Genomic DNA, 23,715 nt, shown 5'->3' with positions numbered 1-23,715 from the left:
AAGCAAACATGATCCCTAAATTCTGGTATATACTCCGGTTTTTAAAATTAACACTGTCCTACCCATTTAACAAATCCCGGCAGCACAAAAATAGCATAAACTACCAAAAACTGTATCAGTAACAAAAGCCACGTCGTCACGAACCACCTGAAGCAATGGAGCCATGGTTCTCAAAGAGTTCAGCAGGAGAGCATGGCAAGTATGGCAGGAAGATTCAGGACAATCAGTACTATATTTTGGGAATAATCGTGTTCTTATGTAGCTGCATTGTTTTATAATTATAATTTTATAATTTCTGGATGTCCCGTGATCATATTATAAAGTACTGTATATCGCGGCGTACAAGGCGACTCGGCGTATAAGACGGCCCCCCAACTTTTCAAGGTGAAAAACAGAGTTTGGGGTATACTCACCCAGCCCGGGCTCCATGGTGGCTGAGGTAGCGGCGGCGGCTGGAGCGGCGGGGAGAGCGTCCCCTCTAGCCGCAGAGGAGTGCTCCATGCTTGCCGCCCACGCCCAGCGCGGGCTTCATGGCGGCGGAGGCGGCTGAAGCAGAGGGGAGAGCTTCCCCTCTAGCAGCACGGAGCGCTCCGTGCTTGCTGCCGACGCCCAGCGCGGGCTCCATGGCGGCGGAGGGGAGAGCTTCCCCTCTAGAGGCACGGAGCGCTCCGTGCTTGCTGCCGACGCCCAGCGCGGGCTCCATGGCGGCGGAGGGGAGAGCTTCCCCTCTAGCAGCACGGAGCGCTCCGTGCTTGCTGCCGATGCCCAGCGCGGGCTCCATGGCAGCGGAGGGGAGAGCTTCCCCTCTAGCAGCACGGAGCGCTCCGTGCTTGCTGCCAACGCCCAGCGCGGGCTCCATGGCGGTGGCTGAAGCGGAAGGGAGAGCTTCCCCTCTAGCAGCACGGAGCGCTCCGTGCTTGCTGCCGACGCCCAGCGCGGGCTCCATGGCGGCGGCTGAAGCGGAGGGGAGAGCTTCCCCTTTAGCTGAACGGAGCGCTCCGCGCTTGGCGTCAGCCCGGGCTCCATGGCGGCGGCTGAAGCAGTGGGGAGAGCTTCCCCTCTAGCCGCACGGAGCGCTCCGCGCTTGCCGCCCACGCCCAGCCCGGGCTCCATGGCGGCTGAGGCAGCGGCGGCGGCTGGAGCAGCGGGAAGAGGCTCCATGGCGGCCGAGACTGCGCACGCAGCCAGCGGCGGGACGGAACTCCGCGTAGTGTCCCATGATGTTGCCGGCGTACAAGACGACCCCCGACTTCAGACAAGATTTTTTGGGGTTAAAAAGTCGTCTTATACGCCGCGATATACGGTAGTTGTGTTCAACTATGTTCAAAATCAAGAATTGCTAGGAATTGTTTCTTTTTGCTTTCTAACTTATTTCTCATTGATAAAAAAAAAATTCGGTGTGGTGTGAGCAAATTTTTATTCTGAAAGTTTGAGAACCACTGCAATAGAGTGATGAGGACCTAACAAACCCTGATCAGAAAGGCAGGGTTAGTTATAAGAAATATGTATGTTGTTGTGGTTACTTTTTATGTAGTTATGTTGTGTTGATGTGTATTATGTCTTTTTTTGTTAATTTTTTTAAAATAAATATTATTTAAAAAACAACAACAGAAAGGCATTCCATAGGTTAGGTGCCACAACATAAAAGCCCCTGCCTATAATTGACACCAGTCTTGCCTCCTGGGGTCGAGGGATTTGAAGCAGAGCCTCAGTTGACGTTTTCATTTCTGATTTGTTTATTAATTAATTAACTAATGATGCGAAGGTTAGTAGATTTCACAGGTGGTTGAGGGGGTGGTGACAAAGCGATATCTAGGACACAGCTTCATATGCCTGAGATAAGGCCAGGGGGTATGTATCAAAACAGTAAGGAAATAAATGGTAAAAAGGGGTTATCTAAGACTTTAAAAGCTTAACAATTCAAACTCCCATCATTACTGACCACAGGCCATGCTGGCTGGGGCTAATGGGAGTTGTATTCCAGCAACATCTGAAGATGTTGAATACCCCTGCTGCAGCTCTAATCGAGGATGCATTCAGATCTTCAGTTATTTTCCAGAAGATGCAGCCTTTATTTGAAAGACTTTGTCATGAAATGTTGTCACTTGCACCAAAGTGGCTTGAGGAGGGACATTCCATTCAGCACAAAGTGCACACAGAATCTGCGTAACCTAGCTTTAATTCACATTTAGCATCGTTTGTCCTCTTAAATTGCACTGATTTAGTGAGGAGAGTAAAATAATCTCTCATCCTGTCAAAAGGGCCGGTACCCACAGAACAGGGTTTAATTGCATTAGGGATCTGCATCATGTCTGCCTGTATGCAGTTTGGGGATATGGGATTGCTGGAGGGATACTTTGCTCAAATCCTTTTGCTTGCTTTCCCTGTGTTCATAGCGCATGCTGTTCACCCAGCCTTTCCCTGAGGATTGGTCCAGCTACGTGGACATACACTTCTCTCTACTAGTCAGAGGGGTAACTGCTAGGGGGGACAGCCTGCTGTAGTCACTTAGGCTTCTGCACAATCTAGAACCCTGCACAGTCAGCATAGCCAATGGATGGAAATTGTATTTAACCACCATGAGGTGGGCCGCAGATTCACCATCCCAATGTATAACTGTGTGTGTGTGGGGGGGGGGGGTGTTTAGAAATTATTTCAGTACTGAATGAAGGTTTTGTCATCTGTCTCAAGAGACAATAGAGTGTGCCTCCAGGGGTGAAGTCAAGCTTCTGCATTAGCAGCACCGAAGTGACCACCCTGGGGTGCAGGCCTAGGCAGAAGGCAGTTTCTTCTGTAGAAGAAAGTGAGGGGCAGGTGGGGCTCATCAACCTGGGAAGGTAACTCATCTGTTAGAACAACTTCAGTCTTAGACCTCTGCTGCCTTGCGGGTTGTCTTTGGGAGAAAAAAAAGTCTTAAGATCCAAACCCTACACAAATCCGGAGTGGAGTCCCTGAGACAGTTGGATGGCGCCTTGTACACCTCCTTCCGGCAGCCAAACTGGTGCCAAACATATTGCTTTGTTTTCCTTTGGGTCACATCAGCAAGGCCGGGGTGTGTGTGTCTTGTCACCTGGGCAGCCCAGGACCTCCATACACACTGAAGGAAGTAATCTAGATTCAGGCAGGTAGCCATGTTGGTCTGACGCAGTCGAAATAAAAAATAAAAAAATAGTCCAGTTGCACCTTGGAGAGCAACTAAGTTTGTTCTACGTATAAGCTTCCGTGTGCATGCGCACTTCTTCAGGTACACTGAAACCAGTGTATCTGAAGTGTATTCTTCAGTGTATTTGAATAAGTGTGCGTGCACACGAAAGCTTATGCTGTACCTACAACAAACTTAATTGGTCTCTAAGGTGCTACTGGTCTAGTTTTTAATTTTTTTTATTTTGAAGAAAGTAATGATAAGAAAAACCTAGGAAATGAAGGGCTCATACTCTACTGTGTAAATATTTGTTTCATTGGGTTTAATGGGATGGGGAGCGATGCCTATGCTATGAGATATTCCCTCGATGATAGTTTTGCAAATTATTTGGATGTATATGTTGTTCAATCTGTTATCTACATTGCTGTTAAACATCCAGATCCATTTTATCCAGATAATCTGAAACACAAGGATGCAAACCAATTATTTCTATAGACTTCATTGTGTCTGAATGGGCATAAATTTTAGGAATTCAGTTTAACTGGAATATGGATCATGTTGAAATTGTGTCCTTGGGTGATAATACAGTGGAAAGCTTGAATGGATACAATCCCCCAAAACATGTAAACATTATTTGCTTGCTTAGATTTCGCCTTAATAGCTCAACATGAAAATTAAACCCATATAGAGTCTTAATCTTTATCTGAGTAGTAGTATTCATATCATGCAACTGTATTTTTTTCATATTTCTAGGTAGTATCAACACATTGATCTGTTGCTAATCTGATGTAACCTTTTTGTATGTGTGTGTATTGATCACAGCAGTTACCTCCTGGGACGCGAATCAAAAAGTGGCCCAGCTGAACAGTCCATTATTTAAAGTTGAGTTTTAATTGTTACAATTTAACTGAATTTTAAATGAATGTCTGCCTGGGATAATAGGTTATTTAAACAGCAATCCAAATGGGCTATTTTATTTGGAATGCATTTTTGCTTCTATTTTATTCATGATGGAGCCAAATAAAAATGTTATTTAGGGCATCCATATGATCAATTTATAGCATATAGATGTGCATTTGTTGTTGTTCCCTGTGGGAATCCAGGTGTCTTTTGAGACTGTGTTTTTGATGCAAGAATACCCACGCTCAGTCTGCAGATTTACATCATTTTCCTTCCCGTTTGCCTGCCCATCAGTGACAATTCTTAATGGTGTATGGAGTGTGGCTTTGCAATTGACACAGGCAGCAGTTGGATAGTAAACATCTTCACTGGTAAGAAGGGACAAAATGGTAATCAGAATGTTCCAAGATTTTCCATCCTTCATTCAGAGAAGGAAAATGGGGTTTCTAATTCTTGCTTGAGAATGTGTGGACACTGCCTGGTGGTGAAGTAGTGATGGCCACCGACTCGGAGGACCTCGGAAGGGGAATTTGGCAAATTCATGGAGGATAAGACCATCAGTGGCTACTAGCCGTGATAATTACGTTCTGCTTCCACTCTATGCCAGTTTTGTGGAATCTCAAGCTGCACTCGGGTCCTTCATAGGCCATTGTGATGGCCATTGGCTTGATCCAAAGACTCTTCTTATGTTATTACGATGGATCCAGGGCACAACTTTCTAGGAAAATTGTTACCTGCACAAAAAGCAGCAAGCTAAGCACAGCACATGTATCTTGGAGTACCTGTACCAGGGGCCCCTCAGCCCTTGCATGTGTTATGACCCTCTGGGACACAGATGTAACTTCAGCAAGCTTCCTTGATTGCCGTGCAATGCATGAAGGTGGCACAGGGTTCAACTAGTTAAGCCTTACAGTGGTCAGGGCGTTGGGGTTTCAATATTTTGAACAATTATAAGTTTCATAAATTTTATTTAAAAATAAATAAATAAATAAATAAAATAATGTTTTTTCTGCTGACCTCTGCTGGTCTCTTCCCTCCACTGCATCACTTTAACATTCCTTCTGTCAGGTTGCAAATGTATAATGTATATTTAGTTACATACAAACATGGGGTATGATCTAATGGGTGCCCTTGTGTCTGTGGGAGGGATTTTGATCCCCAACACCCTCCAAAAGTGTGTTCCATGGAGTTTGGGGATCCTTCACATCAGGGTGGAAGATGGCATGGGAGTGGGCTGCACAGGGAGGACTTGGCAAAAATCACATCCCATCCTCTTCCATCAGTGAAGGCACCTGCTGGCTCAGTAACCCTTCTGCTACTGGAAGGGCACCAATTGAATTCCACCCATAAGAGTAGTTATTTCTAGGTGAAGCAAAGGTCCTATTTAGTCCAGTCATTCTCTTGCCCAGTGGTCTGCAAGGTGTCTTTGGGAAAGCAGGTCAGTAGCAGCCAACCCTTGTTATCTGTCTCCATCACCTTGTAACCAGCGGTATACTACTGCCTTTTTAATAGATGTCTGCCAATGAATATTAGATAAGTTGCCATGCATGAATTTTCTGAACCTAAAGAAAGTATTTCTGGTCCATAAATAGAAGGGTGGCATGTTTCATGCTGCTGTTGGTTTTTTGAGGGACTTGTGCTTCTCTTTACAGCTGTGCCTGCAAACATTGCAGACCTCCGGAATTTAGAAGTACTCAACTTTTTCAACAATCAGATCGAGGAGCTGCCAATCCAGATTAGCAGCCTTCAGAAGCTGAAGCACTTGAACCTGGGGTGCGTATCCGTCCTGATCAGTTGCTTGGATGCTTCGTAAGACAGGCATGGGCCAAATGTGGCCTTCCGGGGCTTTCAACCCAGCCCTTTCCCCAGGCTCCATCTCTCAGTGGCCCTTCTTCACTTCTCTGGTGGGTTTGCCTGGCTAGAATGAGTTCTTGACCTCTTTTGATGCCTCTTTTGGTTGCCTGGATTTAGGGGAGAAAGAGAGAGATATTTGTGCAGAAACTAGCCAGTTGTACAAAGGTAAAATTCTCAGAACGGTTTACCAGTCAACCTCTCTTCCCAGGGAGCTGTTTATTGAGCCTTCATCCTCATTTGTTTGCAGAGATGTTAGATGACACTGGTTATTTAAGCAGCATTCATTCTGATTTGTTTGATGGGAGGTGAGATGTTGTTGCACCAAAGAAAGTGTTGCCCTACACTTTTTCCATCACTTCCTCTATTGGAAAAAAGGCAAATGTTTTGGAGAAGCAGATCTGTTGCACAAGATCTCCCAATCAACTGTAATTGCTCAACCTGAATTTCCCAGTATGTGATTGAATCCCGCCCAAAACAGCAACAGTCTGGAAGCACCCTTTCTGTTTTTAAAGGACATTTCCTTAGCCATTGTGAGTTTTTTTAATGTGGCTGTTTTTGTTTCTTTGTGTTATTGGTGGGTTTTTCCTTTTTTTATGTGTTTTTAGATTATGTTATTGTTGGGTGTGTCACCTTATGCAGCATCCAAAGCAAATGTACAAGAGAGAATGTGGTCTGTAAAGTCTGAAATGGCTTAACAGAGAGAAACAAGCTATACAGGCAACTCCTCATTTATGCGGGAGTTACGTTCAAAGGCACTGCATGTTTAAGTGAAACCGCGTATATTAGGAATGCTGCTGAAGAGGCCTGCAAACACCCTCCCAACCTCCTTGCTCAAACTCCCAACTCTCAACAGGCCTCAAAGGTCGGTGCAAGAGCTCCTGGGATTGCACTTGCAAAGGCTTGTGGGATTGCTCAACACTGTTTCTGCAGCATTTTTGCGCTCTTTTGTGGCTGTTTTTGCCCCCTTTTGTGCCACTTCTGGGTTTGCGGTGATGCGCGTTTGTGCAGTTGTGTGTTCCTTGAACACATGTAAATGAGCAGTTGCCTGCATATACTAAATGAAATAACATGTTTGCTTTCATATCCCAAATGAATACCTTACACATCCTTCTCTTAACATTAGGATGAACAGGCTTAACACCTTGCCACGAGGATTTGGCTCCTTGCCTGCTCTGGAGGTTCTTGATTTGACTTACAATAACTTAAACGAAAATTCCCTTCCCGGAAACTTCTTCTATCTAAGTAAGAAACTATTTTTTTTAAAAAAAAATTAAAATGTGTTAAATCATCCTGAAAAGTTGCTTTCCTTTCTGCAGGTAAAATTTATTTGAGGGAGGCTGAACTCTAAAAAAAGAATATTAGAGATATATGCCTCCTTCTATGAGCCGCCTTGAATATTTCTGCATAGCTTGGCAATCTGTACCTTTTGATCTACAGTCACCTGATCTCGGTGGGAGTAAGTGGACGGCTAGGAGTGTTGTATGAGCTACCGCCTTGGCCATATTTTCTTGAATTTTATTCCATTTCATACTGAGCTAAAACTTCAGCAAATGCAGCACCCGCCTGGGACAGTTAAGAAGGTCACCAAGCGAGAGAAGAAATGCAAGCCATCATGTTATAATCTGTTTTCCATGAACAATTATTTATCAGCCCTGGGTTCAGCATGCAGCACCTTTGGCAAATATAGGGCTTCGTGGCTGCTGATCCCTGCCCTAGACCAGCTAGGCCAGTTGGCCAGTTAATACCCCCGCCCCTGGCAAGATGCCTGCAGCAAATAAGTGAGCCATCCTTTCTTTTTAATCCAGGGGTAGCCTTCCAGATGTTGTTGGGCTCCAACTCTCATCAGACCAAGCCGACACGGTCAAAAGTCAGGGTTGATGGGAGTTGTAGTTGAACAGCTTCTGGAGGGCAACCTGTTGGCTGTCCTTGTTTTAATCCCTCTCATGAGACTCTAACATGGTGCCACACTAGAGCAGAGGTTGGCAGAGGTGCCAACATGAATAAAATATTGGGGGGGCAGGCAAGCCCCAACCTGCATAATCAATCACATGATGCAACACACACACACACACCCTATTTGAATGGCAATACTCATCAGCTTTAGGAGGGCCAGTCCCCTCAGCCCCTAGAAGTTGGCTCCTTTGGGGTAGGCAACCTCTGGCCCCCTGGGCCAAATTTGACCCACCGGGTCATTTCCCCCAAACCACGGTCACCTCCACATCATATGTGACCCCAGCTGTGGGGCCAGTAGAGGCACATCTAGGTTGGCACAAAGCATGATTAAACATCAGCATCAGCTGCTGTGCAGGGAGCTCACCCCCCACCCATGGGGCCAACTACCTCCCCTCCCCCATTAACGTTAGCTCACCGTGGGGAGATAAAGATTTGGCCCATCAGGTCAAAAAGGTTCCCCATCCCTGACACTAGACCTAGTGACAGTCATACATCTAGATACGAATGCTGCGTGTTGCGTTCGTCATGGGTTACAAACGCGCCGAACCCGGAAGTACCGGAACAGGGTACTTCCGGGTTCAGCGGTTTGTGCATGCGCAGAAGTGCTGAATCACGCTTTATGCATGCGCAGAAGACCAAATCGCATCGCACACATGCGCAGACGCAGCGCTTCAGGTTGCGCACTGCTCAGGTTGCGAACGGGGCTCCGGAACGGATCCCGTTCACAACCAGAGGTATGACTGTAATGGCCTCTGTGGCCTACATGTTTGATCTACAACTGAGGAGTCTGAGCGATGCAATTTTGGTCCAGCTTTGGAGGTTGTGTCTCCGTCAGAAGCATCTTTCCATGGTGAAATGGCTGCTTTTCCTTCGGTGTCCTTACGTTCAGTGTTGGGATGGGTGTGGTGTGTTCTAAGCCACCTGGGAGCCATGAAAAAGGTAATTAACTAAAATGAAACCAATTTATCCTTTTACCCCCATCCCCATTTCCCCCAAATTTGCTATCATTTCTTGAAAGGAATAAAGCAGGAATAGCCAAAGCTCACTGGCCCAGGTATCTGCTTTCTATGCAGAAGGTCCCAGGTTCAATCCTCGGCATCTCCCGGTAGGGCTGGGAAATGATTCTCTGTCTGAAAACCAGGCAAGTAGCTTTGAGTCAGTATAGGCAGTCCTGAGCTTGGAGGACCCAATGGTTTGTGTCGGTATAGGGCAGCTTCTTAGGTTCCAGATCTGTACAAAATGAATTCTTGTATTTGCTGTGTTTGTACTCCAGCCCGATCTAAAATGACTTCTCAGCTATTGTCAGCAGACTTCTAAGAGATGCAGAGGGTGAAGCCTATCGGGAGCTTTTGAGGGCGGGTTGTAGATGCAAATTTCGATAATGACTAGGAATTGGAAGTTAATAAGCTGTGATGGCTTCTGTCCTGGCAGACTCCTATTGAAACGGTGTGCCGTGGCCTGCCAGGGCCTAATGTTATAGGAATTGTTAATTGTGTCAGTCCTTTTGGATATAGATGTTTTCCTGAGCGGACCCAACAGTACAATAAGCCAGTAAATCTAAGTTTGACCTGCTTGTTATTATAGTGAGCCTTGGGTATGTCAAAGGCTTTTCACCAAGTCAGGGTTATTAATCAAAGCTGACACTTTTTTATTGATCAGGCCTCAAATGGTTTGGGTTGTATGCCACCCTGTTTATATATTGCTGTTTAATTTGCAGCCACCCTGCGTGCACTCTATCTAAGTGACAACGATTTTGAAATCCTGCCACCAGATATTGGGAAGCTCACAAAGTTGCAGATAGTAAGTAATTTATCTAAATTCTTGGGAAAAAAATCAATTCGCTTTTGCGGCCCTTGTAAGAGTAGAATCAAGTCAATTTGCAGGACAGCGGTGGGGGCTTTGAAGAAACGGGCCTCCTATTCTTGGCATTGCCTATTGTTAATCAGCAGACACTTGTAACTAAATTGGAGGAATTGAATGTTTAGGGCGGGGTGAAGTGTCAGAAAGAAAGAAAAAAAGAAAGAAAGAGAAAGAAAGGACTTTGCAGTATAAAATATTTATTTATGGCTGATTTTGACATAAACATCTGCTTCTTTTCAACTGAGAATTGTTCTGACAACACTGTGTGCCTGTCTGTGTCTCTCCCACTCAACCACCCTCTCTCTTTTTTTTCTTTTTCTTAAAGCTTAGCCTTAGGGATAATGACCTGATATCTCTCCCTAAAGAAATTGGTGAACTCACTCAGCTTAAAGAACTTCATATCCAGGGGAACCGCCTTACAGTGCTGCCTCCTGAGCTAGGTAAGACTCGGACATTCCTGCTGTAAGGGTGCCTGAAAGCCTACTTGAACACAGCCCTTCATTTTGGTAACCAAACTTAGCCATTAGCATCTTTAAAACGTGTTCATCGCTGCTTCTGCGTCTCCCCCCTGCCCCCCCCCAGCCCCAGCCCCTACTAAGCACAAACTAGCAAGCCGAGCAAATACTTAAGGAACATTTCTGAGCATGGGAGGCAAAGCTTAATATTGTCACACCTGGCAGTAGTGGCATTTGGTATTGTATTTAACGTGTTATATATAATGCAGCATGTTAGCATAATTTTTGTTTGTTTGTTTACAGTATGGCTTTTTCAAACTATTAATTCAGCATAGAATTGTAGAGTTGGAAGGGATCTCGGGGGTCATCGAGTCCAACCCCTTTGCAATGCAGGAATCTCCCACGCAGGGTCCCCCATCCAATTTGAAACCATACGGGACCCTGCTTAGCTTAGCAAATGTGCTCACAGTTTTATTGATGCACCACTAGGAGAACTAATGGTGGTCTACATCATTTTGTGCTATACTCTAGGGCTGTGAATGAGTTACTCTCAGCCTGTGAAACCAAAGGGAAATGCTATAAGTTTTAAAACTGGGGGGGGGGGGTGTTCCAGAAAAATAGGAATAACTGGGCCCACCCCTCCCAGTTTTTCTATTCCCCCCTCTCTCACCCTTCACATCTCTAGTTCCTTGGCTGTCTGTCTTTGACACTGTTCCTCAAAATGCAGTTCATGAGATTGTGGTAAGCAGCACTATCCATAGATAAAATTTTAGTAGGTGTTGTCTTTCCCCCCTGAATTTAAAATGTTATGTGCTGCACCGTAAGACACATCATGATTCACCTCAACAACAGAGTTGCAACCAGTCACATAAAGTGACAGGGAACACTAAATTTCTTACCATATATACTCTTGATTTCTCAACGACTGGAGTTGCATTTTAGAAGGTAGAGAAGGGGGAAAGCCAAAACAAAGCAACAGATTTAATTACAATATCAGATTATTAATGAGTTGTTGAACGAGCATTCTATGTGTTTTGTATTGTTCAGCTTTTTATGTTTTCTTTTTCTGTCTTGTGAATTGACTTCAAGCGCCCCCCCTTTTTTTGTATAGAGGGACTGACAAATGTAATAAGCAGTAGTAGTAATTAATAATACCCCTGGCCCCTAGCTCATTCTGGAAGGGGAAATGGCAGTATTTTTAGGGGTCAAAAAAAAAAAGCTTGAATGTTTTCTGAGAAAAAAAAGTCTCCTGAGATACATTTCAGCTCAGCTGTACCAAAGTAGTCATGGTTTATTTGGTGGAGGGGGGGTTGCCTGCATGCTTGTTTCTACAGAAATAAATTTTGAACTGAGCAGAATTCACTGTGAACTCCTCCTCCTCAGTCCCCCTTGAAGCAGAGGCTGCCTGCTCTTGTGCAGCTTCCAGTCACTCCAGAAGGGCTTGAAAAAGAATACTTCCCCAGTGGATTGGGTCCTGAGGCCAAGTCGTCTTTCTCTTTTGGAAGCAAATCACGTGGTCTCAAAGTAATAAAAATGTAATCCTGAAAGTGTAGAGCAAAGCTGAAGAAAATCGTGGCAGGCGTGCTTTTACATATAACCTAACTGTACGTTCTGTTCAGAGGGTTTATCCCTTACTTAGCCTTTAATAAAGTTGGATTCGGAGGTATTTATATCCAAATAAGAAAATAAAATTAATTTCTTTCTTCAGAGTATCAGAAAGAGAGTGTGTCCTCTGAGCGGAAATAGAAAAGGACACTTAAACTTTAGCCTTAGTTTCACTTATTGATTTGCAGTATTTTTATCTTGCTCGTCAATGACAAGTTCTCTTGATGGTGTACAATTTATTCTTTAACTCATAAAAAAAATTAAAATCCAATATGAATATAAAATCAAACACAGGTTAAAGCATTGTGCCCAGGGTCTAAAAAGTGCTATAACGCAAAAAGCTTGGGGAAGGAAGAAAGCTTTTCAACTAATGCTGGAAAGACCACAATGTGGGTACCAAGTGGGCCTCCTTGAGGAGGGTATTCTACAGCCGGCATGCCATGACTGAAAAGGCCTCTCCTTAACAGCACCTGGAGAAGGGCCTCGGAAAATGATCTTGGGATCAATGCAGGCATATGAGATTATCCTTCAGATAACGCCTGCAAAATAAATCTATGATAATGCTTGAGGATCTTTTAAGGGCTGGAAGGTGGACAACAGAAAAAAAGAAAGAGGGGAGAGTATACAGATAAAGTCTGATGAGAGAACAGCATGGCCAGATTCAAATGAGTTTTATCCCAGCATAATTAACTGAGATACAAATAAACCTTTTGTGCGTGCAGCCTGGAAATATTTAATGAAGCATAGCTCCTGATTTTTGTCTGAGCTGAGAAACTCTGGTTTTCTGGAATATAAAACCTTCATGTGTTATGAGTTTAAAATAGGGTGTCTTCAGAATGCCAGGACAGTCCATTAACTCAGGGTCTGCATGGCAATACACTAATGGCCTGAGGGGATAGAGTCCTGTATCACCATTTTTGGATCAGCATTCCACAGTCACAGTGTCAAAACAATTTCCTAACTTTCTTGAGCTGCTTACTTGAAGTTTACAACTCAGTATAGGCAGCAGTCTAACACTTGGCCTTCGTTCTCCAGGCTCTCGTACATGAAACATAAACCCCCTGGGTAAGGTTTTGTTCTTTCCCAATTCAACGTACTTTTTGTTGAAGTTCTCTTAGTCCATCTGCTTCTTCTCTCGGCCTGCTCTCCCCCCCCCCCCTTCCACTCTTCCACTCTTCCACTCTCCTAATTTCTGCTTTGTTTTAGATTTTAGTCCCACTTTTAGTCAAGTAGGAGCAAAGGGGAAAGGCTTGCTTGCATCCCTGCTTACTAAACTGAGGGTTTGAATTGGCTCAGTAGGACCTACTCAAGGCCCAAGTCAAGTCTCCACTGATGTTATCCTTACTGCTAAAGAAAAAGGGACAGACAGGTGGAGATGGAATAAAAAGCACTTCCTGTTGAGTAATGATGCTTTTAGTTAAACCCTGTTACCCTTTTAATTACTTAAACATATGTTCCAAATAGTGCAAATCTCTCTTGAAGCAAGATGAGATACTCAATTTTTTCCTTGGTGAATCAGAGGGTCATTCATTTCCAATGACTTTGGCATGTAAATTTGAGTTTTGCAGGATGTAAATTCTAACACATTGCTGACCTCTATCTCTTATTCTTCTGACTCCAGTGTTAATTAGTTAATGCTAGAACGAGCATTTCCTCCCGGCAGATTTTCTCAGCGTTTTCAAGCATTTTCTACAATTATGTGTTTGATTTGAAGTCATTTTGGAGATGAATGTTGCTTAATGAAGGTCTCCACTTTACTCAGCTTTTGAGACCCAGCAATGGAAACATTTGTTTGAGAAAGTATTTAATGTATGTTTGTGTGTGTGGTGCTAGACCAGTTCTGCTGCTCCAGAAATATTCCTTTCCAAGACTCATCTTGACGTCCTTGTGGCCAGGTCACAAGAGGCTTCTGTTTCCCCTTCTTCCTTCTCTGCATCCAGTTGGGGTCATCTGAATTTTCCTTGCATTGGCCAACCCACATTTGTAAGGTTTACAGTAATAGGCATCTATTCGACATTTGCCCACAACAAGCATTTTGGATAGCTGCAAACCATGTTTGCGCTTTGTTCAGGGAGAAAAGTACCCAGATACAATGCTGTCAAGGTACTAACACAGCCCCACACTTTGTGCAAGACCTACGTTGTTCTGCAAAAAGATGCAGACATCCTGAAAAAGATGCAGACATCTGAAGGCAGCCCTGTTTAGGGACGTTTTTAATATCTAACGCTGTATTGTTTTAACATTCGTTTGGGAGCCGCCCAGAGTGGCTGGGGAAGCTCAGCCAGATAGGCGGGGTACAAATAATAAATTATTATTATTATTATTATTATTATATTTCATTCAGTTAAATAACTTCCTCTCCTTCCATTCGGGGGGGGGGGGAATCAATATTTTGGTGCCTGAGGAAGAAAATCTAAAGGGTGTCCCTCATCCCCATGATAAGATAGGCTGAAGTTAAGTAACTAGCATTTTGCTGTCCTTTCCTGGCACTGCCTCATTTGCCCATAATGGAAAAGCTAGAAGCCCTGCCCTTCTCCACTAAAGCTGGTCCCCAACCTCCTAGTGTATGATTTGTTTCCCTTCTCAAATGTGTCCAATTTAAATTATTTTATTTTAGTACTTGGTAACTCTATTGGAAATATTATGCTTGAGGGGTGAGAAAGCCAAAGTTAAATCTATGTGTGATTTAGTCCTGGCAGTAAGCCTCTCAACCATTTCAAGATTGGAGCGTTCTGCTCTGCACTCTGAATGAGATTTTTGGATCCGACTACCTACACTCTGAGCATTGTGCCAGATTTTTGCAATTCGCATGAGTGGCGGCGGGCTGATCGTTCCCTTCTCCCAATGGCAAGGCTTGCAGAATTATAAGCATAAGTGAGTGCTTACTGTTGGGGGCTTTAGAGACAAGTGTCTGTGTTGTGGTTTTTTCTTCTTCCAGGTAATAACATGGCAAATCCAATTTGCAATTGCCAAATAAGCCTCGAAGTAAAATATGATCTCCATAGCAGCATTGGTCAGGGGGTTACTGATAATCACAGTGCCGGCTTGCTTCCACGGCAGCCTCTGCCTTTAAAACGGCACGTTGAACTGTGCGAATCTGTTATTTGAGCTCGCCAGCATAGATTTAGACACCCCGGCCTCTCGCTTATTAGGTTCCTCTTTGTCACAGTGCTTAATCCTACTGCCTGATCCTTGTTAGAACAGGAGCGCGCCCGAGCCTCTAATAAAGGAGGCAGGGTGCGAGGCTCCAAGCCAGGCACACTCAAGCATGAAGTGCTTAAGGCAATTGCTGCCTGGCTGGCAGAGAGGCGGAGTGCTGGTGCCTGCATGTTACTACGCGAGAGGAGAACAGGCCTTCAGACAGTTGACAAAAGAGGAATGACAAATGGTTCAGAGGGCCTGTCTGAGACGAGCATCCATCTTTCTCCTTTGCACGTGTACCAAGGTCATTAGGCTCACCCACTTTCCCCTCCTGGATTGGATTTGATATCCCGCTTTTCACTACCCGAAGGAGTCTCAAAGCGGCTAACAATCTCCTTTCCCTTCCTCCCCCACAACAAACACTCTGTGAGGTGAGTGGGGCTGAGAGACTTCAGAGAAGTGTGACTAGCCCAAGGTCACCCAGCAGCTGCATGTGGAGGAGCGGAGACGCGAACCCGGTTCACCAGATTACGAGTCTACCGCTCTTAACCACTACACCACACTGGCTCTCTCCTGGGCTGCATTAAGGTTCATGTGCTGCACAGAGCATGGAAAATGCACACTGTGTGACCAGAGCAAACCACAGCGACTTTGGGGGGCACCTGCTCTCAAGCAGCCCATCCCTCTAGTGCTGCTTAGCTCAGCCACCACGCACTTCCCCGTATAATGCCTGAACTTCATGTATTGCTGCCACTTGTTGATCCAGCACTAGGGAAGCGAGGTTCTTCTGATAGCTTTGCCAGTATGCAATACAAGGGGGCAACAGAGCCCCCCCCCCCTGCATATTATCCACAGCCCTTACTTACCTTATAAAATCTCACATATGGCATGGTTCAGCAGAACCTAGACTCGTCTCTCAGCCATGCCCAAATTCACATTAGCAGGGAAAGAGCTTTGTGACATTTTTGCTCACAACAATAGTTCAACCTGGCATTTTAAAGACTCTGAGCTTTGTTTGATAGCTTTTTTTTCTAATTACTTTTGTTTCCCTGCGATAGTCTGTAACATAGGGCAGGTAACCAAGCCCCAAAGTCAGCTCCCCAAGCCTGCCTTCAAGGCCATACACACCCCTACCCAGACCGCAACCCTCACAGCCATGCTGTGTGCCTTTTGCCTACTGGAATGTGTTTTCAAACTTGCTGGTCTGGATGGAAGAGGAAGAGAGGGTTATGTGTAGAAGCTTCTTGACCAGAATGAAGTCTACCAAACATTGTTCGGAGTCGTATCTGATGCTTTTCCCAACTTTTGCCTCTGGACCCTCCCACTAAAGGAAGGTTGTCCATGAGGGAATATGGCTCTTTGGCAGGCATAGGCAAACCCGGCCCTCCAGATGTTTTGGGACTACAGCTCCCATCATCCCTGAACACTGGTCCTGTTAGCTAGGGGTGATGGGAGTTGTAGTCCCAAAACAGCTGGAGGGCCGAGTTTGGGGGTGCCTGCTCTTGGGCATAAAAACAAAGACCCCAGCCAATCTAGGTGGGGCTTGAAGTCACTGCTGAGCTGATTGGAGATCATTGGGAGCTCCTGAGTGGAAACAATCCCAGTAGGTTTTGTGTCTGGTACCAGATTTAAAAGGAACAACCTGGAGTGCATTTTAAGGTTCCTGGCTTTTCCTTTGCAGCTGTGTCTTTACCCACATATGACTTGTGGGCGTGGCTCAAGGCCTCACGGGCCAAATTAAAACTCCTCCTGCATCTGATTAGGTCCATGGGCTGGGGGTTCCCAACACTTATGTAAAGGATACTCAGGATGCAGGATAATTTGGAGTAAGCCCCACTGGTGTCAGCTCAGTGGGATGTACTTATGAGTTAACAGAAAATTGGATTTGATTGCACAAATAGAGTCTTATCCAGATTTTCTCAGAAAGAAGTTGACTTCAACTCATTAGGACTCTTTCCTTACAGGTAAATATGTTTAGAATCACGTTGCACCTTGGTTGATTCTCTCGCTCGTGGTTCTTTAAATGCCGGAGTTGTTTAAATTATCCAAGAAGAGTAAATGCCTGTTCGATCCTTTCAGGTAACTTGGATTTGACTGGTCAAAAGCAAGTCTTCAAAGCAGAGAACAATCCCTGGGTCACCCCTATTGCGGATCAGTTCCAGCTGGGCATTTCTCATGTGTTTGAATATATTCGGTCAGAGACGTACAAATAGTGAGTATTGTGCTTCCGTTTGTCTTCAATAGCTTTTCTCTTTCTCTCTTTTTTTAATGGAGTTGTGGCACAAAGCCCTTGTGGTCTTATCAGGGTCAGTTACCTCAATGACTCAACCCACCTGAACCAAGCTGAAGATGGAGGTGCTCCTATTAAGCCCTTCCTCCCCAGAATGAATAGCAGCAGGGACTATGCCACACTTTATCGCCACTGCCCAGTCCGTACCATTTGCCTGCACCTTGGCTTGTGTGTTGGAATGCACAGCTGAGGTGCATAAAGGGAAGGATTCTGGTGGAGCATCTGTTCCTGTTCACAAAGTTGGTGGCCTGGAGTGCCTAGAGAGCACCTATGCTGCGCCTTAGCTCAGAAGAACGTGTCTTAAGGTACTTTATTTATTTACATTAAGGTATCTAACTGTATGCTGCTTTTTCAGGTGGACTTCACAAAGCAATTTCAGTAATGTTTTTGTTTTTTAAAATGGCATCAATAAAAGTTATATAATAAAACAGGAAAGACAAAAGAAACTCTTGGTCACTGAAGGAACTGCTTCTTCTTCTCTCCTTCCGTCAGGGCAAAGCAGTTCCTCAGAAGCACCTCTGGTGGCTGCAGGAGGGAGCTGCTTAGGTAGGGTGCAACCACTAAGCTAGGTGGCTGTTGTTTACTTGATGGGGGTGTTGGCAATGTGGTGCTTTCCAGATGCCGTTGGACTACAACTCCCATCATCCTTGACCATTACTTGGAGCTGATGGGAGTTGTATTCCAGCAACATTAGGAGGTCCTTACATAGGCTTCTGCCTGTCATATACTGGTGGTTATTTGCCCAGACACTACACAAGTACAAGGTGCATCTCAGCTTTGCAACAGCTCTGGGGTCAGAAGCGCCATGGCCAAGAAGGTTTTATGCAGAGGGAATTATAGGTGCATAAATTATTGAACTGAGCTTCCACCTTCTGGTTTATGATGCATTTTCAATAAGGTCTTCAGTGCTGAATGAATTACCCACCCATGGATTAGAGGATATATGTCAAATTGCAGCTGCCATATGTTAGGAGTTATGATGAAACCATAACGAAATGCCTGGCTACACTGAAAGAGATGGGAATCCAGTAATTTTTCAGCAGCGCAATCATTTTATCAGACAGAAGGATGTAATTACACATAGAGTGTGATAGATCCTTAGGTGGGCAAACGTCTTTGATGGGATGTAGGTTTGAAAGATGGTCTTGCAAGCCATGCTTGTTCCTGCTGAAGTCCCCTGCTTACAACCAGTGGCAGCATCTGGAGGGGAAGGGCAGGTTGGAGCATTTCTTTCTGTCTGAGTGAGAAGGCAGCTTTTAATATCAACACTGTACACAAATATCTGGTTATCTTGCTTGCTCTAATAAAGGTGTGCACATGAGGGGCATTGTATAGCATTACAACAAATTTATTTTTGGCTGCACACACTCTGTACCTTTAAAGTTCATTCAAGGCACATTCTTTCCCTGGCATTCTGGCATGCCACATTCTGGGCATTGTAGTTCACCCCTCACAGAGTTACAATTCCCAGCAACCCATAGCAAACTACAGTGCCCAGAATTCTTTGAGGGGTAGGGAGAAACGTGCTTCAAACATGTTTTGAAGGTTTAGTGCACACTCAACTTTTGTTAATTAACAACATGCATCTGATGAAATGGCCATATGCTCAAGAATTGAAATTGATTGCCGTACAAAAAGTTTTTTTTCTTTTTTTTTCTTTTTAAGCCTACCTACACACTGATAAATTTATTTTGACCATAGTATTCAGGTAGTGTCCTAGCAGTGCCTGCGTACCAACATGTTGGTGAGTTTGCAAGGTAGTCACTTGAATTATTTCTTTTGTTAGGCAGCCTAACAAAGGTGCACCATGCATTATGCTAGCAGCTACTGGCAGGGTTGTCAGGCAAAGGGAAGCAGCTGCCTTGGGTGGAAGCTGTAGAGGGGTCAGGAGCGAATAGAGCTCTCTGTGCCATGCCTCCAAGCTGGCATTCCTTAAGTGAGCTTGCTCCCCTCGGGCGTAATGAAAGCTGCCAGCAGGACTCAGTTGCTGGTGTGGCTGCCTCTTGTACATGCAACTGGGGGTGGGGCAGCATCTTGTCGTTCACCGCAAGCGGCAAAATCTCCTGGGTACCAGAGTCCCATGGTGTGGAAAATTCTACCCCATGATAACCACCCATACAGTAAGCAGCTTTTTCATGAGTGAAACCTCACTGCACCCACACCTGTTCAGCAATCCTGGGAAGCTAGGGTGTGGTAAAACTGCCCTCCCCAACTGGCAAGGTATTTGATACTGTTGAATTACAGTGCAGTTCTGTGCACATCGTGGCAAGTTATTACTTTGTAAATCGTTACCTGTACCCACATTTGCTTCCATGTTGCTCCCAGGAGGTACTTGGGATTTCTTTGCATGTTTACAGATGTGCAAGCAACAGACCTCCCAAGAGGAGGCATGTATCATTTGCGCCTTATGTAAACACAAAAGGAAACTGGACCAGCTGAGCAGAAATTGTTATGCAGTCTCCAGGGTGACCATGGATGTCTTGCCAATTGAACCACCCCAGGTATGGGCAAAGATGGCGTCAATTACTGAGGCCCAGTTAGCTTCACTCAACAAGCATTATCACAGTCCTTCGGAGAGACCACACCCTATCCTTGCTGCTGCCATTTATCTGGGAATGTGACTGCATAACGATGGCTTTCTCAGATAAGCAGAAACCTCGCTTTCCAGCAGTCAAAATTGTTTGCTCATAGGAAGTTGCATTATACCAGGTCAGACCTTTGGTCCAATTAGCTCACTGAATGTTAGAGGTTCTCCAGCCTTCCATATAAGGATCTCTCCTAGCCCTGCCTGGAGATGCTAAGGACTGAACCTAGGAATTTACCACGGAGTACTTCCCAAAATAATAGCTCTCTTTGTTATCTTTGTGGGGGTGTTCCTTTATGCATGTTAAACAGTTTGTTTCCCTACAGAGAAGCATCAAAGCATGTAAAGCATAATGACAGCAGCTTTATCTAAAAGGCAATATCTACACTGGGGTGGGGGAGTGGTTGTGCCCCTAGTCAACTTTTCAAAGTGACCTTTTTTGTTATGTGTATCCTCTGAGGATCTTGTATGTCTAGAATAGTGACAAAGACATGATGGATAGTATGATTTATTGGCTATAATATACTCGGCAACTACACAGAGGCACAAATGTTGAGAGCAAAAACAGCAAATGAAACTCCTATGAAGAATTGCGGTCTGGAAATATCATACCGAATTAGTGTAACATAATTAGTGACTTGATGATGTGGTTAAACCTCAATGAGCAAAGATGGGTGGGCTTCGCTGATAGCACTTAGAAACAGGCGGCACTTTTCCAAGTATATTCGAAGCATTAATCATGTCCTTCAGATCATTTCTCCATGGTTCATTCTTTTTTCTAAAAAGCAAATTGTTTTAGTGTTCTCACTTGTGATACTTTTGTTGTTGTTCTTGTTGCTACCTGATGATTTCATCTCGGCTAAAGCTAAAGTATTTCCTTTACTTAAATATTTGGCAGAGGTGTTTTGTTTTTTTTTAAAGCAGCTGTTACACCAAATGGATTCGTCTTAACACTTGCTTTCAAATGTGCTGTTTGTATGACCTTGTCATCTGATTTCAGCAGGATTCTTATAGAGAATAAACTTCCAATTTATTACCATTCTAGAATTAACTTCCTCTCCCCTTGGAAACTGTCAGATGGAGTTAAAAGATCCCTTGACATGATTCCTTGTGAATCAGAGTAAATCTCAATCTATATGTTTACATTCAGGAAGTTATCGTGGCAGCAACCCAAGAGTGTAGCACACTGTTGGGCACCTAGTCTCACATATTCTCATTCTAGCATATATGTGTGGTAGAAATAGCTGTGTTTCTGGGACTCAGTGCTATAAGAACATTTTAAATGCTCTACTCGTGTAGGTCTGCTAGATTATATGAGTAATAACCACATTAGCACTGTGTGTTCCTGGGAGCCAACAGCCCTGCTGCCAATACTTAGCTGTGCAATCCAACAATACTTAATAGAATGCTAATAGAATAGCTATAATACAATAGAAACTTCAGAATGGGTCTTTATACTGGATAGGCACCTCTGCTTCCATTATAATCCTAAACATTATTGCCGCTCAAGTCTCAAGTCCATAACAAAGCTGTGCAGCTTCAGCCCTAGTGTACTGTCAGTAATGAGGATCACAATTCTGATTTAGAAAAAGGTCCCAAAGTTTGCCTTTGATTTATCTGTTAACTGTGTTTGCACTGGTTTCTCAAGAGCTTAACTCAAGCAAGAAAAGTGTAACTAATTGGAGTATAAATAAAATGAGCACTCAGTCAGTTCTTGTAGGATTTGTATTCATTGGAATATATTGAGTGCTTGCTTAATTCCTTTGTTTAAAAAACAAATAAAGTCTTCCTTTATAAGAAAAACTCACACAAGGCTGCTTATAAAGGTAAAGGTACATCTGACCCCTCGGTCCTGTCGTGTCTGACTCTGGGGTTGCAGCGCTCATCTCGCTCTATAGGCCGAGGGAGCCGGCGTTTTTCTGTAGACAGCTTCCGGGTCATGTGGCCAGCATGACTAAGCCGCTTCTGGCGAACCAGAGCAGTGCACGGAAACACCGTTTACCTTCCCATCAGAACGGTACCTATTTATCTACTTGCACTTTGGCATGCTTTTGAACTGCTAGGTTGGCAGGAGCAGGGACTGAGCAACGGGAGCTCACCCCATCACGGTGATTCAAACCGCTGACCTTCTGATCAGCAAGCCCTAGGCTCAGTGGTTTAGACCACAGCACCACCCACGTCCCAAGACTGCTTATAGTAACAGATTAAAATGCAACTTTCAGCAATAACAAAACACGCACACATATACACAAAATCAAAATACAGACTTCTGTAATATCCACAACATTATATTTAGTCATCAGTTCCTTAGCGCAGCGTTTTCCAACCTGGTGCCCTACAGATGTTGCTGGACTGCAACTGCCCTCCTGCCCAGCCAGCACAGCCATTGGCAAAGGCTGTCTTAGTGGTAATATACTATGGGAAATTCCTGGTGAATTCAGATGAATGAGGAAAAAGTATTGTGTGGCCAGAAGCAAACTAAGGCAGAAGAGTTAATGGTGTAAAATACAAAACCTTAGAGCAGGGGTGGGGTATTTAGAGCATCCTGCGACCCCCCCTCTTGGTGGGCCATTTTGACAGGTGAGTGGACCCTGCCCACCTGCCAGTCACCTGATGTCACAATGGCATCAAGTGAGCCATTCTTCATTTCTAGCGCAGCAGGCTACACTAGATAGGAAAATCTAAGCCCAGCCAAGCAGATCAGCTGATCGGTGTGAACTTCAAGGTCTGCTTTCCGCAAGGGTTGGTTGTGCTAAAAAGTGCCCCGTGGGGGACTGCGTAGTGTAGCCAGTTCTCTTGCCACCAGTCAGCTGATTGGCAGTGACAACAAGCAAGCCCATCTTGCCAGTGCACAGTTAGGAACACACCTGAAGGCTCCCGGTTGTGCATTAGCAGCCGTGTCTCCGCCTGCCCCACATCTGCCATGACAGTATGATGCTGCATGTGGGGCAGCTGGGTGTGTTTTGGGGGAAAAGGCTGCATGGGCCGAATTGGGTCCACATCCTTTGCTTTGGAGGCCAATCACATTCCTCGTGTTGTTTAGTAAGAGCAACGCTAAGTATGGAGGAAAAGTCTTAACCCTTTATAACTTCAAAAATGCTTCGGCTGTTCATTCCGGTGAGGTTATTTACAACTAGGCAGGATGAGTTACTATGTACGTTACTGTTTTTTATTTGGGACATAAATTAAAAAGCAGCATTTTTATAATAAAACAGAACGGGCTGCTGTTTCTATTCTCAACACAGTAATATCTTGTTTTATTACATGCTGGTATTTTATGGAGCTCCAGTTTCTTATTTCAAGCTGATATTGTTTAAGGCTTTTGTGTTATCCTTGGCTGTTTTTTACTCTGCTGTTGAGGGCTATCGGGAAGCTGTAGAACTGGCTTTTGCTTTATGGAGAGATTTTATCAACTTTTTTATCCAGCGAAAAGCTTAAGTGGAAATGATTTCTGTGTAATTTGGACAAGTCACAGTTCAGCATAGTCCTTATTTTTTATTTTAGGCAATGTATTCTCTCTTCAGGGTACTTTTTAAGGTCAAAGGCACAGCGCTGAGAAATAACAGTGGCAGAAATGTTACCCTGAAATTCAGCTGTTTTTTCTTTGGCTCCTGCAACAAAATTTTACTTTGGGGAACAGGGAATCCAGATGGATATCTTTGCAGGAATATCACCATGCATATTGGAATGCATGTGACGCTGGTTCCTCATAAGATCTAGAAACTTGTTAAGCGAAAGCAGAAAATCTCAGAATGCTGAATTCTGATTGTGCATGGATACGATTGCAGATTTGCTTCACATAATTCTAGAGTTTCTTCAGTCCCCAGGCTGAACTCTTTAATTATCTGCAAGTGCTTTTGTGCATGCATTATTTTTTATTATCATTATCATTATTATCTTGCTCTTTTCACCCTCCTTCTGCTACATTTAG

At 44.4% G+C, this 23,715-nt stretch overlaps 1 protein-coding gene across 2 annotated transcripts in view; it reads left to right on the top strand.

Moving 5' to 3' along the window:
* The window catches only part of RSU1 (Ras suppressor protein 1), a 64,307-nt gene that overhangs the window by 14,808 nt on the left and 25,784 nt on the right, over positions 1 to 23,715 (top strand). For both annotated transcript variants that reach the window (XM_033165356.1, XM_033165355.1), the window contains exons 4-8: positions 5,695 to 5,815; positions 7,020 to 7,138; positions 9,567 to 9,649; positions 10,035 to 10,149; positions 16,990 to 17,122. In XM_033165356.1, the coding sequence (XP_033021247.1) occupies positions 5,695 to 5,815; positions 7,020 to 7,138; positions 9,567 to 9,649; positions 10,035 to 10,149; positions 16,990 to 17,122 (571 nt within the window). The remainder of the gene's footprint in view (positions 1 to 5,694; positions 5,816 to 7,019; positions 7,139 to 9,566; positions 9,650 to 10,034; positions 10,150 to 16,989; positions 17,123 to 23,715) is intronic.

This window comes from Lacerta agilis, chromosome 12 (genome assembly GCF_009819535.1).
Source record: "Lacerta agilis isolate rLacAgi1 chromosome 12, rLacAgi1.pri, whole genome shotgun sequence".
Taxonomy (NCBI): domain Eukaryota; kingdom Metazoa; phylum Chordata; class Lepidosauria; order Squamata; family Lacertidae; genus Lacerta; species Lacerta agilis.
The sequence above is the reverse complement of the archived record's forward strand: the minus strand, read 5'-3'. Positions and strand labels throughout refer to the sequence as shown.